Source organism: Engraulis encrasicolus, chromosome 11, assembly GCF_034702125.1.
Source record: "Engraulis encrasicolus isolate BLACKSEA-1 chromosome 11, IST_EnEncr_1.0, whole genome shotgun sequence".
Classification (NCBI taxonomy): Eukaryota; Metazoa; Chordata; class Actinopteri; order Clupeiformes; family Engraulidae; genus Engraulis; species Engraulis encrasicolus.
Genome location: NC_085867.1, coordinates 33677514 through 33696106, shown reverse-complemented (window position 1 = coordinate 33696106; position 18593 = coordinate 33677514). Strand labels below are relative to the sequence as shown.

The 18593-nt window shown below is 44.5% G+C and overlaps 1 protein-coding gene across 1 annotated transcript; it reads left to right on the top strand.

The window, feature by feature from the left end:
- The first annotated feature begins 14462 nt into the window (after positions 1–14462).
- Positions 14463–17771, top strand: LOC134457734 (uncharacterized protein K02A2.6-like). Its single transcript, XM_063209709.1, has one exon. The coding sequence runs from the start codon at positions 14598–14600 to the stop codon at positions 17679–17681; it is 3084 nt and encodes a 1027-aa protein (XP_063065779.1). The 5' UTR covers positions 14463–14597; the 3' UTR covers positions 17682–17771.
- The last annotated feature ends 822 nt before the right edge of the window (positions 17772–18593 follow it).

Here is an 18593-nt window from a genome sequence, read left to right as displayed (position 1 = left end):
TAGGGCGTCAGACTTGCATCCCAGAGGTTGCCGGTTCGACTCCCGACCCGCCAGGTTGGTGGGGGGAGTAATCAACCAGTGCTCTCCCCCATCCTCCTCCATGACTGAGGTACCCTGAGCATGGTACCGTCCCACCGCACTGCTCCCCATGGGGCGCCACTGAGGGCTGCCCCCTTGCACGGGTGAGGCATAAATGCAATTTCGTTGTGTGCAGTGTTCACTTGTGTGCTGTGGAGTGCTGTGTCACAATGACATTGGGAGTTGGAGTTTCCCAATGGGCCTTCACTTTCACTTCACTTTAATTGAGTACTTGAGTACTTAATTGATGAGTAAAGGTCAGATTAGACTTCTGCAACTGCGCTCGTCAAAACTCGCGTGGGAGTGGCCACGAACCAACATTGTATTCATGCATCTGCGAGTTCTGCGAGGTCCGAGGTCTCGTCGCGAGCCACATTTGAAATTGCGCGATTAGGCTACTTTCACTAGGCTACATTGTAAGCACTGCGGTCATTATTAAGCAATGTTGCTTTCTATCCCGGTTAGCTAGGTATTTTCACACAAATTGCAAAGGCAATGCACTGGTATCATTATTTGACATACCCAGTCTGTTTTCACGAGCAGAAAATGCAAGCATGTAAAGACAGTTGATTCTGCCGATGTGTGTTTACATTCGGTGGAGGAACGGTAGTAAAACGCAGGCATTGTGCCACGAGTGTTCAACTGATGCATTGTTTGTTACTTAGCTTGTAGCTTCGTGTATTTACACACATTTACACACAAGGCATTAATAAAGTTTTTAACAGAATACAGCTCTGCTCTCGCAAACTACTGGCATTGCGCTGCCACAAGAACAGAACAAGGAAGTAGCGAGACGACCAATCATAGCGCCTTTTTGTCTGCGTACTCCGCGTCCGTCCGACGGATAGTTAGAATTTTTTCGAGGCGCTCGACGACGGGCGCAGAGCCCCTGAGAGGGGGGCGTGGACTCGCATAGACAGAAAACGGACGGACGCAGATTCTATGCGTCCGAAGCATAAATCTAGCTTAACTGAATCCAAAGTAGTTATTGAAATAGGTGATTTAACTTTTACTCAAATTACAATTTGGTCCAAGTATTTTACTTACATTTGAATCTACCTTGAGTACTGAGTAAATTCTGAGGTAGGCAAAATTTAAATAAAGGGCAAAACCTGTCAGACATGAAGGGAAATTGTGTGTTTTTACCATTTACCATAAATTATATATTTTGGACTAATCTATTGGATGGCTCTATAGGGCCCGCCGGCCCCATGCCATTAGTCCGACAGTCCACAGACGGTACACAATAGAGTTGCAAGTAACTGGTAGGCTTCCCAGTCTTTGTAATTGAAGGCCCAAGACCCAAACGCAATGAAATCCCCTAAGACCCCTAAGTTCAGAGTAATTGGCTGTTGTATGAATGGGCTGACCCCAGGCCTGCAACTTTGCCACACCAGCACACACGGAATTTTGTTATCACGATCGCCAGGTTATTGGAAGATGACTTGTGCAGAGATAGATGGAGGTCACGAAGGGTGCTATTTAAGGAAAGTGATATAAAAGCAAACTGAAAGTAACTAACTTTTACTCAAATCACATATATCACAAGTATTTTTTTTTTTAACTTTTACTGAAGTAGATTTTTAAAGATGTAATTTTACTTTTACTTTGAGTAGAATTTGAACCAAGTAATGGTTCTTTTACTTAATTACATGTTTTAGTATTCTTTCCACCTATGATAGCCTCTTACTGCAAATGGGCCTGGCAACAGGCCAATTCACTCTTGGCTCAACTACATTATAACAACATTGCTAACAATGCAGGAAGTCTTAGGTAACCGATTAAGACTTGGCCATTACCATTTTGATGACAATAAGGTTATAACAGAGGGACTGCGTTATGGCGTTAAAGCCAGCTACGACAGCAGGCTCGGACTGGCAATCTGTGATACCGGGCAAATGCCCGGTGGGCCGCCGCGGCCCTAACGCAATTTAGACCGGCCCCTTGCGCTGATACCAGCCCTGGATTTTAGACCAGTCGAAGGCGGTAATCCCGGACTCATGTAAATGCCATAATTAGTTCTTCAGTACACAATACACTCACACAGCAAGGGGTGCAGTATATATACCCCTTCCATGTCACTTTCATCTTTGTGACGGTGGGCAGATGGCTTTAAAAAAGGTAAAGCAGTGCATGATGGGGTTGGAATCTGAAGGCGCCTGCTTCCTTCTGATAGGTTCATGGGAACGCGGATGTAATGTTCGCCGGGAGTGTTGCCAAATAGGACAAGATTGGGCTCCTTTGGATGACCGTCTGTGGTCAAAAAATGTTAAAATAGCATTTGGGTGGGTTTCTCTGCAGATTTATGGCTAGACATCAATAGAATTTATTTCAAATTGTGTGGGATTTAGTGTTTCCACGCAGGTTTTGAGCATTTGTTTTTAGGCTGGAAATGATCAGTCTCGTCTGGCAACCCTGTATAACCGCGCTGTGGGATTCATATTTACTTTCATATCGTCTCTCACCAGTCCTCCGACAATGGATAGCATAACACATTAAGAAAGATGTGTCAAAAAGAGAAGAGGGAGCATTCGTGACAAACATAACAAAGTGTTGATGGTGCGTCAGTGTGTTTTATAATGGCTAAGTGAAACTATAACTATACATCATTCGTTTGCTTCGCCAGTAGTTTTCGTTTTGCTAGTGATTCCTACATCCCTACAAGTTCAGCATGCGAGGATGAGGGCTGGGCAACATACTGGAAACGTCACTTCAGGCACAAAGCAAAGTTAATTGTATGGACTTTGAGGTTCCATGACCTGAGCAGCACGAAAGAAGACACACAGGATATGAGGATAATACAGAACTTGAAGTTGTTTATCAAGCTCATCATGCTAGCCTAGCTATTCCTTCAATGAGGAAGGATTAGCTTACGTCTGTAAACTTTCCGGAGCGAACGCAATCATTAAAAAAAAACACCCAAACGGAAACACAAAAAGACTCGGACTATCTGTTAACTCTGCTTTAACTTTTTTTTCCCCGCGGCGTTCGTATGGGTTACTGGATTCATGAATCTGCAGTAGGCTTTGCTAAAACAGTGCATCGAGGGGATAAGTCAACGCAGAGATGTCCGATATTATCTTTTATGAACCAGTGGCATGACATAGCCAATATGCAGCAAAAGCGCCCAATGAAGACGAGAGATGCAATCAACACCGAGATGTGTGAGGCTAGGAAAGTTCCCGAGACGAGGCTGTATTTGTGGATCAGTAGCGTCCTGTTTTGTGAGCAGCTGATGTCAGCACTCGGCAAACATGTGAGTGAAACGGCTGCAACAACTGATGGATTGCGGTTATGTTATGTCGCTCACTTATACTTTTCACCTATCAAGTGACAGACAGAATTGTTGACAAGGTGGCTAAAAGATTAGGCTGGGTTACCACACCAGGACGTGTATCGCAATCCCCATTCTGGCCCCCTGTAAGGTAAGGTAGCGCGCGCACACACACACACACACACACACACACACACACACACACACACACACACACGGTTGACTGTGCTTCTATGCAGTTCAATGTGAAATTGAAATGGCAGTGAAGATGTGTTGTGTTCATTCATGCTGGTGTCATATTGCTTGGGGTTTTGGTATGGACGGATGGGTGGATGAATGCGTGTTTTTTTGTTTGAGGGGGGGGGGGGGGGGGGGGGGGGTCGGCGGGGGGGGGGCTCATCGGTCGGCAGGGGCCGGTGTAGAGGGAAAATGCCAGGGCCGAAAATCGTTCCCAGTCCGAGCCTGTACGACAGGACTGGGATCTGTCCATGAACCTATTCATGAAGCATTTATGTGCCAACTCTACATAGCATTGACAAAGATGGAGAACATTAATACAGCTCGTTACCAGCATTTCTGCACACAGCATGGAGAGTGTGAATTAAGCCAACTTCCACCATGTGAGGACTACCTCCTCATGCCAGCTATGTGTGTCAACTATCAGTCTGACATCTGGAAAGCAAGTCTTCAGCAGCCTCCACAAATCCCAAGCCCACTTGACCATGGCTGGGCCAACAATGAAAATGACCAGCTCGCTATACAGTGAATGCGGCGATCTCCAGCCCCTGAGGCAGTGCTACAACTGATGTCTTGCAAGTTCGGCCATCAATGTAAACTGCCGAATTGCCAATGTCTGAGAAGTAGCTCGAAATGCTGCACAACCCTCTGAAAACTTCAGAAATGTTTATATCAGCATGAAGAGGATAATCATGGTGACATATTTACAGATGCTTACTGGACTGAGTCAGATCAGGACTGAAATAATACTCTTTCCTTATTCTTGCTGTTGCAGGAAAAGTAAAAAAAAAATAAAAAAATCACATGTCATTTTTATCCACAATTTGTCATTCACATATTGCTTAGGTGATTCTATTAGGTCTATTGGTATGGTCTAACAACCTCTTAAGGGTCTTTATTGGAAAGCATTCCTGAGGAAATGTAGGCACCCTGTGTGGTCAACAAACTGCATAATAACAAAGAACAACAATACAGTTTTCACATTTCCGTTTTACTGGTCCACCATTTCAACGCATGATCATTCACTAACTAGTTTGCAAAGGTTATCATGCCATGTTAATGTACAGTATATGGTTATCACATGTTAGTATGTGTTTGCCCATGATGTTTTTTTGTTTTTGTTTTACTGTTGGGGGAAAAGTAAAAAATACTACTAATTTAAAAAAAAAAAAAAAAAACGGATTTCATATGCTATCACATTTTGTCATTCACATATTGCTGAGGTGATTCTATCAGGCCTATTAGTGTGGTCTAACAACCCCTGTAAGGTCCTGACAGAAGGGAAAGCATCCCTGAGGTAATTTAAGCACCCTGTGTGATCAACAAGCTACATAACAAAGAACCACAATGCAGATTTTTCACATTTCCATTTTACTGGTCCACCATTTCAACACATGATAACTACCAAAAAGCTACCTGTTTGCAATGGTTATCATGCCAAAATGTTAAATTGAGATGTCCAAGAAGTAAAAAAAACAGATTAGAACTTGCCCACCCGTTCGATTGCGAGAGGTAAATTTTTGGGTCCTGGCTCAAGGCCTAACAATGGGATCAATGTCCCTACAGTGTGTTTACATACGTATAGTGAGACATAAAGGGAAATTCCATGATGACTGGACAATAAATCCTATTCCCTTCTATTTTTTTATTTTTTCTATTCTATTCTATTCTACTCTATTCTATTCTATTCTGTTCTAAATAAAGACACGTCTTGTGTTTGGCAGATCCTATGGTCCGATAGGTGGTCTTCAAATTGGAGGGTTATTGCTTTACCACTGGGAGAGCTATAGGTGTGCGAGAAAACTTTGGTAGGCTTAAATGTGATCATGACTCAACTTTAGGGAAGGAAATCCAAGGAACTCAAGACTGCAGTTTTTAAAATATTTATTACGCTACAAAGACGCCTAGGCTACGCATTCTGGCCTACTAGGCCTTCTTCAGGGCATGGTGGTTATGTACCCTTTCTGAGGACACAGCAGAAATAAGATTATGTAGGATTTGCTTGATTTTTTTCCTTTATTAATGTAATTTTAAAATACATATGTAACGGAGTCCAACTAGCAGAGTGTGGCGTGGAATGTTAGTAAAACCTCCCTCACGAAGCCTCATACATTGGTAGCACTGAGCTATCGGACTGGTCCTTAAGCTCAGCGGTATCATGCTGTGCCTCCCATATCCAAACGGATGCGTTGACTAATGGGTGGCGTTTTTGAGGCCCAAGGGGCGGACTGTGCAGGAACACCTCAGTTACACATACTATGTATTTGATGGGTGGTGGTAATGGGTTGGGAAATAACCCAGGCTTCACTCAAACCTGGGTCCCCAGGGGCAACTGCGTGTCCGCACATGGTGGTCAACAAAACAACTAGTATATTATTTTTTTCAGAAAATGACTGTATTTGTTGACTTTTTAAAAAGATAAATATTTTCTGATGTACAAAAGATCATTGGTTGAAGTTAAAAGTTAGTGAAATTGAAAAATAAAGCACATGGACTTAAAATGTTAATTATACTCTAATTATAGAATCACCCATGTATTCCTGCATTATTGATGGTACATTGGAGAGAGGACATAAATATGGTTCAAATGCAATTCATCTGGCAACATCCTGACTCTTGAGTTGTCCTGACCTACATCTCCATACCCTCCTTAACCCTGGTCATTCATCTTATTGTATTTGAATATGTTGGTCTTTCTGATCTGTCAACAATCAGGAACCACAGAGATGTGCCTTAGTTCAAGAGACAGCCTGCACTATGCATGGTTATGCGGCATAACCATCAGTGTTGGTAAGTGTGTGTGTAGAGCATATGAAATTACACATGTAGTTGCCCACTCCTGTTTGCATTGTGGCCAGTTGAAACAATATCTGCTGTTCAACCAGTTTTGCCATTGTTGGTGCAAGGCCATTAGCGTCTGGATGACATTTTGCTATGGCGCTCTCCCAATGCGAGAGCCATGCAAATGACTTGTAGGCACTTCTTGTGAAGTGATGCAAATCCCACGGCATATCCCAAAGGATAGGAGTAGGAGAAGAAATGTAATACAAGTTTTCCATAATTTTATATTTAAACATGCTAATTGGGCAATATCTAATTAAATATGTGCGAATTTGCATATATTTTGAAGCGACTAACTCACCGCCTGAAAATGTCAGGTTTATTTTTTTTTGTGGTAATAGTTATACAAACACATTTGCAGATCTCCTTTTGTGTCCAGTAAAGCAGAAAATACTGCCAATGACCTTTAAAGTGGGTTTCTGGCCTATTTTTTTAATGCATATAATGTCATATAAATCAGGCCATGAATGAGATATCAACAAATCCCTCCGCAAAAACACTCACACTTTTGCTCGAAATAAACCTGTTCAGTTTGGTGCACATAGGTTGTACAGAACTCGAGATTTTGTTCAGAGCAAGGATTGCGTCATCAACTTCAAACTTTACACAGCATAGTTCATAAAAAAGAATGCACTGTCCATGTACTGTACAAGTCCATGCCAGCACCATGTCAGACGCTTCTGCTGGTGTCTCCTGATCTTTTATTTTTTATTTTTTCAGTTTTTTTTTTTGCACTATTAGACTTCAATGATTTTTCAATAAAATTAACTCGTGGAAGAAGTCCTAGACGAAAATAAACACCTAAATGCTTTGTTTTGACATTTTTTCAACATTTACATGAAAGACCACATGTTAAGGAAACCCATACTAGCCCATACAGTAATCCCAATTTTGATCAGGGAGTTTCTGTTTAGCAGAAATATCAGGCTTCCCTTTCCTCTGTTTGGTCAGAAAGTTGCCAAACCGTTGCCATTAAAACAAGCATAATATGCCATGTGATATTAGGCCTATATGAAATTATTTACAATATGATATGATCTGTGACATGATGGGATCTAGGCTATGCTACGCCTTGACATGCCATGCCATGCCATCACATGACATGACATGACATGACATGACATGACATGACATGACATGACATGACATGACATGACATGACATGACATGACATGACATGACATGACATAACATGATATGATATGATATGATATGATATGATATGACATATGACATATGACATGACATGACATGATATGATATGATATGATATGATATGATATGATATGATATGATACGATAGGACAGGACACTTGTATGATACGTCACACATGGTTTCATCTTACAGTATATGACGGGAGTTTGTGCATTCTGAATATGCAAAGAACTGCCCAAAAAGTCATGAAATTGCACAAAGTGTGCAAAAGTGTCCTCCCAATCTATTGCACCACAGCATTTCTTCATTCCATATAAGGATGCTCATCTTGACATTTCTTTGTTATGCACTCTCCAAAACCTCTAAAAATAGCATGTCAACACTTCCAAGACAATCTTGCATTATGGTGTGAATCTGTGGAGCCTTGTTTATTTATTTATTTAATTATGAACAGCTCGAGCTATGCTGTGTTAGTTCCTGTGTGAAGAGCACACACTGGCAAACCATCACTACACTTTTCCAGAGTTTTCCTTTATATTTCAGACCCTCTCCCAGCCCATTTCCTGTACCCTTCTACAGTAATAGACTATGGGGGCAACACGTCTCAGGGGGGCTAGTGCGCCGTAACATCACACCGTCAGGGACCGAGATTTGATTCTGGCCTAAGGTCGTTTCCTGGTCCTTACCCGTCTCTCAGTTGAAGGAGGGGATTGTGCACATCCCAGGAAAAGGTGCAGGACGAAGGCCAACTGTAGTTTTCAAATTGAGAAGTCTGCAGTCTGCACACTTAAAATGCCTGGCACACAAGGGTGTGGCCAGTTTGTTAACCCTTTACACTCTGATAGGGAGTTAGGTGGGTCCTGTATTGTGGAACAAAAGTCATTACTGTGCACAGTAGCACAAACATACATATACATATAGTTTAATCACACTATCAATAAACCAGTATCAAAAATTTGATTGGTGTTGCCTATAGGCTCAAACGTAGATTAACACAGGGACAGTGGCAATGTTCATCATGATTCAATGTCCATGGGGTTATGGATCAAACTGGTTATAAAAAGGATGAATGTCCAACTCTTAATTGCGTCCTTTTGGGGCCAGTGTTTGAAGGAAGTGTATAAAAAACATTCTCTATTTTAACAATTTGTTGTGTCTCCTCCTCTTAGATGAGTTTTTACTTCTTCTATGCCAATGAAGGTGGCGTTGAAGTGAAGTAAGGTGGATTGCGTGTGAGACACCGTGTCTACACAGACGTCAGTGAACTTTTGGCCACCCTGTTTTAAGGTGCGTCACCACAGAGGCGATATGCAGACCCTGGCAACGAGCATCTATGGAGATAAGCAACGGCAGAAATTGCACGGCCCGTCTGCAAACACTTTGATCCCGCGAGTATTAAGGACCATATAACAACTCACATCAGCATTTGGTCAAGTCAAATGCTATTTCTGACTATCTCAGGGGCGTAAAGTATACCCCCGCAGCACCTGAGAGGCAGGGGGCCCACATGGGCCCTTGACTTGACCCACATGGGCCCTTGGCCCTCCACATGATATTAGGCCCTCTTTTTTCGTTCGGGGGCCCATTCTTGGAAGCTTGCAGGGGGGCCTGAAGTACTTGCGTTACGCCAGTGGACTATCTATATAGATATGTAAATGTTGTGCAACATCAAATGAGCCTACAATGACCATCAGCTGGGTGTGCTCTTACTGTCACACCAACAAGATGTGTTCTTCCTCTAACAGTCAGCACAACACAAGTATGCACTTCCTGAAGGGGAAATGTGTGATGGTATGACCATGACTACAGTTGTGGGTGTGCTCTGACTGTAACACCATGAGCTATGGTCAGATTCCCAGCTGAGCCTACTGGGAAGTCCAAGCCCCCTCACTAATCAGGCGAATAGACCAGCCGCGACACGATTGAAGCGACAGAGAATCGCTTCTGTGCAGCAAGAGCGATACGAGCAATTGAAGCGACTGGAGTATGTCCGTTGAAAGCAGAACGCAAGCATTCCAACATTCCCATTGGCTGTGGTTACTGACCTCTATACAGTCATTGGCTGTGGCGGCTTGTCGCAGAACCTACAAACTGTCGCTCTCGACGCGCAAATCGCCTCTAGTCTCCAGAATCGCTTTTGGCGCGCGACTCAATACAAATAATAATAATAATAATTGTATTTGTATAGCACTGTGTCATACAAGGCATGTAACTCAAAGTGCTTAACAAATGGGAAAAAACATCATTGTTAGAGATGGATTTAAAGGAAGAGGTATAGAGGAGAGGCAGAAATAGCAGGAAGGCAGAGGAAGAAGAGATAGACAGAGATTGTAGAGTCATAAGGTCAACGTAGGTTAGGACCAGGATTCCTAGATGCGTAAGGTCCATAGTGGCTGGGCCTATCATAAGTCATAGATAGTCGCACAGAGATTGGGCGCTCAGGTGCGGCCCCTGGTGGCATCAGGGGTGAGGAAAAACTCCCTTTCGCTTGAATCATAGTTTGTAGGGGGGGAAAAAAGCTCAGTGAGGTCTGAGAAAAAAAAACCTATAGTCAGGAAGAAACCTCAGGCAGAGACCAGCGGCCACCTAGGGGAGCCCCCTGCCAGGGCTGGTTGTGAGCAGTAAGGGCGCTGCGGCAGCTGGGACACTATGACGCCTAGGCAGCTAGGAGTTGGCAAGGATGAAGAGGTGGGTCTTCAGCTGCTTCTTGAAGGAGTCGACGAAGCTGGCTGATCGGATCTCCATAGGGAGAGCGTTCCATCTCTTAATTTTTGTCAATTTAATTAACAAAGTCAATTACTTCCGCCGCTCGCCTCGCTCATGTCGCGGCTGGTGTATTCGCCCAGTGAAAAACACTTCATTATTGGTCTATATTTGTGTTCTCATATTGTGTTACAATTGCACTTACAACTACTATGTCTCTAAATTTTCCCTTCTCTTGTCTGGCTATTTGCCAGACTCCCTACATTTTTCCCCTTGTCAATCTCTGATGGCTTTTATTCCATATAGTAAACCATAGATTCTACTGTGGATGAAGCTAAGCCATGCATTCCCTGCACAGGAGGGTTCAGTGTAAGAATTTTGGAGAAGGGTAAAATGGTGATTGTCCTCAAAAGTCTTTTTTTTTCTTAGCAAATGGCCAGTGTGATAGTGTACGTGGTGTTCATACAGTAGGTCGAGACATAGTCCGTGAGAGTGGGTGACCTTAAGTGTCGTTTTCCTCCAAATGTGCTCTGCTGCTTGTTATTTCATTTCAGAGCTCATTGACTCATGTCATAGGTTTTGTGTTCACAGTGGGGTTTTTGCAGGGTTTTTATTTATTTTTAAAAAACATTTTTTAACATTTTTTTACAGGAAAGAATGCTGTCTGTCTTGTGACCAGGGCTGCATTTCTTGAAACCATAGTTGCTAACTACATGTAGCTACTTTGTTGTTTGCAATGCAATTTCCCATTGACAACTACCAAAGTTGCTAACTGGCTAACAACTACACCTTCGAGAGAAATGCACCCCTGATTGGATTGAATAGCCAAAAAAAAAAAAATCCCTACACTACCTTAAATTGCCCTAAGCACAGAAAAATGTGACCTCTGCCCTGGGACCAGGAGATTTGAATCTGCCCTCAGACGAAATTGTGGCAAACAATGGTCTCTGCCCTGTGACGAGATTAGATTGAATAGCTTATATTTTTAAAATGCACTACATCACCCTATGTTGCCCTAAGAACAGCACAATGTGACCTCTGCCCTGGTACCAGGGGGAATGTCCGCACCCCCAGACAAAATTGTCTCTGCCCTGGGACCAGATAAGGCTGAATAGCCAAATTTATATAAAAAATACACTACACTACCCTAAGTTCAAATATGACCCTCAAATAGGCGTTTCGGAGTTCCCTTCTAAAACCACATCTGACTGAAACATTTCTTCATACATTCATAAATTCTTCAGCCTTCAGCGCTGCTTCTAGCCAGGCCAAGAGCAATACAATATTGTTTCTGAGCTCCCGAAAATCTGGAACTCCTCCCACTTTGTCGGATAGCAAACAACCACGAGCAAACCAAGGAAGGCGGGTCAACTATGCAGTTTGGGAAATGTTAATTGTTATGGTCTTGGTCAGACCAAGTCTGGAAGAGATTTGAAAGTCGATGATAATCAGGCTAGTTTACAATCACCTCAGGAAGAAAAATTGTCTTCCCGTTATGTATGTCCGTATGTATGTAATGAGCAATTATTGTGCAATAGTCCGGTGATGTTAAATGTATGTCTTGTCCTTCCTTAAACAAGTCTTGTTCAGGGATGTAGAATGAATTTCAGTGAAAACTGACATTAAACTGTTACTGTATCATATCATATCATATCGTATCATATTGTAAGTTGTCCAAAGAACATAAGAATGCATTGTTCACTGTGGGATGCTAGAACAAGGCTCGTTCGTGAAAGTGCATGCGCACTTTGCCAGTTTGATGCATTGTGGTTAGAAAATTCTAACCAGAATGCATCAAACTGGCAAAGTGCGCATGCCCATTGCCTAGCAAAAATCTTACTGCTTCGTCACAAACGAGCCTACTGTTAAACAGCCTGTGACACCTACGTAGTTACTGTCCCTCTCAGGACTCATGGGGCCTCATTTACCAACTGTTTGTAAAATTCCTTCGAAATTCATGTCGTAAGAGTGAAATTTAGATTGTTTGGAAGTCGTATGCACACCGGTAGATAATCAATGATACATTCCACACCTTCTACATGTATATCACCTTGGGAGGCCATAATCAGACTAATTTGCATCCTAAAATTACCCCAATTAACTAGCCTAGTAAACCAGCGCCACCCGCTGGACGCCAACATTTTTCGGCTACGAGTGATCTAGACTTGGATCGGTCGAACATTTTGAATGAACACATGGCCCTGAGTCTAGCAGACCAATCACAACGCAAAGATTTGTTTTGAATTTGTTTTGAATCAAAGCGGGCGGGGTTTTGAGGGAGTGACGATGAAGCTTGCAACGTTGGGAAAGCACATCAACAAGAAAGATCGCTGATTGGTCAGAGCGCCGGCCTATAGGCACAGGCACGGTTTGAAAAACAACAGCTTGTTCTCAGCAACAATCTTCGGATGCATCGTTCATCGGGGCCAGACTAAATTACACATCCAGTCTCACATTTAGGCTAGTTTATCAGGCTACCAATTAACCATATATGGATCAACTATCCCTTTTAATAGCCTGATGTATTCGTAATTGTGTGCATCCCAAATGTTAAATAAAATGTAAACTGTTGAACATCTGAGCTCAGTCCTTGTGTAACACACTCACATACACACTGGTGTGCACTTTTTCCCGCTGCGTCTGTGGGTTGGTTAGTGGGGACATGAGTCATGGTCTGAACAGATACCCTTGATCACCCAGGACAGTGTTTCCCTAACTGGGTTAAGTGTACCACTGTACACACACTGGGTACAGAGCAGACTTAAGGGGTAAAAAAGGCTTAAGGTGTACGCAACACATACAAGTTTGAGAACCACTGACCTACTGTAGGAGACAAGACAAGTCTTTGCACCAAATTACACAACGTATTGCGAGTCTGGCCAATTTGGCTATCTCATGAAATTCAAATCTCCCCCCAAAAGGGACCCAATAAAAGTCAAGCATTTCCAATGGCTCGATGGGACTGGTTAAAGTTAGTTAGAATTTTATTGAGCCCTGTCATGTTTTCGTTATGAATATCCCCCACGCACACTGTAGTTTAATCAGGGTATGATGGGTAACCCAGATGTATTGTTTTGATATGCTGAGAAGTTAAGTAAAAGCACACGTTCGAGCATACTCCTGCCTCCTGAGCCTTATTACTCTTAAAAGTTATGTAAGCTATAACAAGTGGCAACGAGGATATCACTAATCTACGCGGCTAGTTATGTGACAACCACCGGGTTTTCCATTACGAGGGGAGGACGCTAGATTATGTTGTCTAATTCGTCTTCTGAGGAGGAAATATTCCACGCTCCGGAGCCGAGTGAGCAGCTCACGGAGCCAAGTGCCACTGCCAGTGCTAACGCGAGCAGCACACCTGAAGTAAGGGAAGAACCAACACCAAGGATGGCGGCCGTCATCGGTAATATTGGCCCTTTTGATGATAATGTTGAACAATGGAGCTCATACTCCGAACGTTTTGACTACTTTGTCCAAGCTAACGGCATTGCTAATCAGAAAATAGTGCCCACATTCCTAGCGGTGATGGGACCAAAAACGTTCAACCTATTACGTGACTTGCTTCAACCCACGAAGCCTGGGGAAAAGACATACCCTGAAATAGTAAAAGTTCTGTCAGACCATTTTTCGCCAAAGCCATTATTAATCGCTGAGAGGTTCAGGTTTCATAAACGTGATCAAGAAGAAGGAGAGTCCGTGTCTTTGTTTGTGGCGGCACTGAGAAAATTGGCGGAACATTGCGAGTTCGGTAACGTTCTGAACGACACGTTGAGAGACAGGCTAGTGTGCGGCCTCAAAGATGAAGCAGCACAAAAGAGGTTGCTCACCACCAAGAATTTAACATTGGATAAAGCCATCAGCATTAGTCTCTCTATGGAAATGGCATCAAAAGAAGCTCAGCAGCTACATGCCACCACCAAAGTGCATGCAATGAGCAGCTCAGACAGAGCGAGCGGGCAGGGACCATGTTACCGTTGCGGCAGAATGGGCCACCTAGCAACAGCCTGCCGATGTAAGGATATGGATTGCCGCCATTGCGGAAAACGGGGGCACATCGAACGGGTATGCCAAAGCAAAAGAAATGCTGGCAAAATGACCAAAAATGAGAATAATGAAAAAATGTTCGAAACCAGGCAGGACTACAGGAAAGAAAAGAAAAAAAGGCCAGTTCACACAGTAAAACAAGATGAACGGTCCAGTGAGTCTGATGAGTCGGAGGTGGGCGTACACACTCTGAAAATAAATAAAGTGGATGCAGATGATGAGGGATACTGGGCAAAACCCCTGCTAGAAGGACACCCTGTGAAAATGCAGATTGACACTGGATCCAAAGCGTCCATTATCTCTGAGAAGGTGTATAAGAGCCATCTAAGACACTTGGCTTTAAGGCCCTCAGACACCAAATTCAGAACATACCTAGGTGAACCAGTGCCCATGGCTGGTATGATTGATGTCACTGTGCAAAGCGACAACCAAGTGGGGACACTTCCCCTCTATGTGGCTAAAGGAAACTGTCCCTCCATCTTAGGCCGGGTCTGGTTAGAGAACCTGAAACTAAATTGGCAAACCGTGAAAATGCTGTCCCCAAGCTCCAGTGAGCTAACAGCTGTTTTACAGAGGCATCAAGACGTTTTCAAAAGTGAGCTAGGCCTCATGAAAGACATCACTGTCAAGCTTAGTCTCAAATCAGATGCAAGGCCAAAATTTCTCAAAGCAAGATCTGTGCCGTATGCAATACGTTCAAAGGTGGATGCTGAACTGGACGCCCTCATCACCAGTGGCGTACTGGAGCCAGTTGCCATCAGCGAGTGGGCTACGCCTATTGTCCCTGTGGCAAAAAGGAATGGAGACATCCGTATCTGCGGGGATTTCAAGGTGACGCTGAACCCGGGGCTCGCTCCTGAACAGTATCCTCTCCCACACATTGATGATCTCTTTGCTGGACTGAGTCATGGACAGAAGTTTAGCAAAATAGATCTAAATCAGGCCTACTTACAGATGATTGTCGAAGAAGAGTCCCGTGAATTTCTCACTATAACAACACAAAAAGGCCTGTTCAGATACTGTCGGCTTCCCTTCGGCATCACATCAGCCCCTGCCCATTTTCAGCGCGCGATGGACCAGATCCTCCGCGGTCTCCCTGGCGTACAATGCTACCTCGACGACATCCTTTGTACTGGAGCCACTGATGAGGAACACTTGCGCAACCTCGATGCAGTCCTTCAGCGGCTACAGGACTACGGCCTTAGAGTGCGTAAGGACAAATGCGAATTTTTCAAGCCCTCAGTCGAATATCTGGGGCACGTTATCGATGCTAGGGGATTGCACACTGCCCCATCCAAGAGCCGTGCCATTGCGGACGCACCACCACCCCAAAGTGTGGCTCAGCTACGGTCCTTCCTTGGGTTACTAAACTACTACGGCCGGTTTATACCCAACTTAGCAACCATACTGAAGCCCTTGCACAGCCTTCTCTGTAAAGGAAAACCCTGGCACTGGAGTGACGCATGCCAGAAGGCCTTTCAGCAAGCTAAAGATACATTGTTGAAGTCGGGGGCACTCACGCACTTTGACCCCTCTCTGCCCATACAACTCGCTTGTGACGCTTCTCCCTATGGAGTGGGAGCGGTCATTTCTCACATACTGCCTAATGGGGAAGAGAAGCCTATTGCCTTTGCGTCACGAACCTTGAACAAAGCAGAGTCTAATTATGCGCAGATAGAGAGAGAAGCACTAAGCATTGTCTTTGGAGTCCGGCGTTTTCACCAATATCTGTATGGGCGGAGGTTCACTCTCCTTACTGATCACAGGCCCCTCACGACAATCCTGGGGCCCCATTCAGGCATACCATCATTGGCAGCGAGCCGAATGCAACGTTGGGCCTTGCTGTTATCGGGCCATTCATATGAGATCAAATATCGCAAAGCAGACCGACACCAAAATGTGGATGGATTATCCAGACTCCCACTACCTGTTACAAAACCGGAAACCAACAGTGAAGAGGTCTTCTACTTCAGCCAGGTTGAGGGTGCGCCTGTCACAGCTGCACAGGTGAAACGGGCAACGCGCACTGATCCTGTGCTGGCGGGGGTCATGGATATGGTGGCGAAAGGCCATTACATCAGGGATGTTCCAGGTTTCCAGCCTTACCTGTCAAGGAGAATGGAACTGTCAATACAGTCGGGATGTTTGCTGTGGGGAAGGAGGGTGGTCATTCCACCAACACTACGCAAGACAGTTCTGCAACAGTTACATGCAGGCCATAGTGGGATTGTGCGCATGAAAGAATTGGCAAGGAGTTTCTTTTGGTGGCCAGGAGTGGACCGAGAGATAGAGAATGCAGCGAAAGGCTGCCAAACATGCAAGAGGGACAGGAACACTCCCCAGTTAGCGCCCCTGCACCCCTGGGAGTTCCCAGAAGAACCATGGCAGCGGGTACATGTCGATTTCGCGGGACCAGTGGAAGGGAAAATGCTACTGGTTGCTGTGGATGCCCATAGCAAATGGCCTGAAGTGGCAGTCATGAAATCCACCACAGCAGTCAAAACCATTGAAAAGATTGGGGAAATGTTCAGCCGTTTCGGATGCCCCATGCAGTTGGTCTCTGACAATGGGCCCCAGCTGGTGTCAGAGTTAATGTCTGCTTTCTTGCAAGTGAATGGTGTGCAGCACATCAAATCGGCCCCTTTCCATCCGGCTACTAATGGCTTAGCCGAAAGGTTTGTCCAAACCCTGAAACATGCACTGAAGACCTCTGAGGGGCAGGGGTCATTTCATCAGAGGCTGCATCGTTTTCTGTTCAACTACAGAAATACTCCCCATGCTACCACGAAGGTCTCTCCGGCGTCCCTGATGTTCAAGAGGGACCTGCGAACTCACTTTGACCTGCTAAAGCCTGCTGCTGTGAAAGACACCGTTCAGAAACAACAAGAGAAACAGATACAGCAACGCAAACAGACCAAGGAGAGGGAGTTTTCCTCTGGTGACCACGTGCTGGCCAGAAACTACAGTGCGGGTCCACGATGGGTGCCAGCGACCATCGTGGCGCAGACTGGCCCTGTCTCGTACACTCTTCAGACTGCTGATGGTCGCATGTGGAGGAGGCATGTCGACCAACTTCTACAGAGTGTAGCGCCAGCATCCACACCGCCTCCCATGGTTGACGGTGGGGAGGTCCAGGAAGACGATGGTGCGGACACCGTGGCAGCTCCTGGGGGTACCCTGGTTTCGGAGGAAGCTGCACCTGATCCTCTGCCAGAGGCGCAGATGGGGTTGCCACCCCCACACCCGGCGCCACTGGCTGTGTCCCCCAGTGACAGTGTACCGGGGCCTTCCCGTGAGCGGCGGTATCCAGAAAGGGAGCGACGGCCTCCCAAACGTATGGACTTGTGAGCTCTTTAGCACGGCACACCCAATCATCTGGGGCAGAATAATACCCAGGGGTGCCGTCACGGGTGAGGCAGTCTACCCTCACCCGTAGGTTCTGTGTGTGTGTGTGTGTGTGTGTGTGTGTGTGTGTGTGTGTGCGTGCATGCCTGTGTGTCTGTTAAAAAAAAAAAAAAAGGGGTTTAAGGGTAATGTTATTGTTTTATTTTATTATTTGTGCTATGGGGGCTTCTATTCTAAGGGGGGAGGAGATGTCATGTTTTCGTTATGAATGTCCCCCACGCACACCGTAGTTTAATCAGGGTATGATGGGTAACCCGGATGTATTGTTTTGAAGTAAAGTAAAAGCACACATTCGAGCATACTCCTGTCTCCTGAGCCTTATTACTTTTAAAAGTTATGTAGGATATAACAAGCCCCATGGGGCAACTGTACATGCAACGTTCGGACAGGCTAGTTCTGTCATTGGCACAGAATGGAGTACGGAAAATTGTCGAATGGAAATAGAATACATCTATCCTTAACTGAAAAGCAATAGAAGCCAGTTCTGCCAAGATTCTGCTTCCACATAAAGGCCTATGTCATAAAAAATGTCTTTCCCCTCACACTTTGAATATTTTTCATCCCAGATTTCCAGCAGGCCATACAAACACGACCCTGGACACTGAGATACATGAAGTCAACATTTCTGATGGCAGGTTTATTTTGTGGTGTTTATTTGGGGCTGTAAATCAGTAATCTGCTGTAATCTGCGATTTAGATTAATTAACTTGGAAATGTTACCTAGTCTCTCTTTAACCTATCAAGCAACATATTCCGGGATACCTAACACCCATTGTACAAATCCACATATCAAAAATATCACCATGTATAGTTTCTTTTGTCATTTTTATTCATACATTTTTACACAATGTATAT

Excerpts from the sequence above, each read along its gene's own strand:
- LOC134457734 (XM_063209709.1), top strand. The coding sequence starts at position 14,598 with ATGCAGATTGACACTGGATCCAAAGCGTCCATTATCTCTGAGAAGGTG.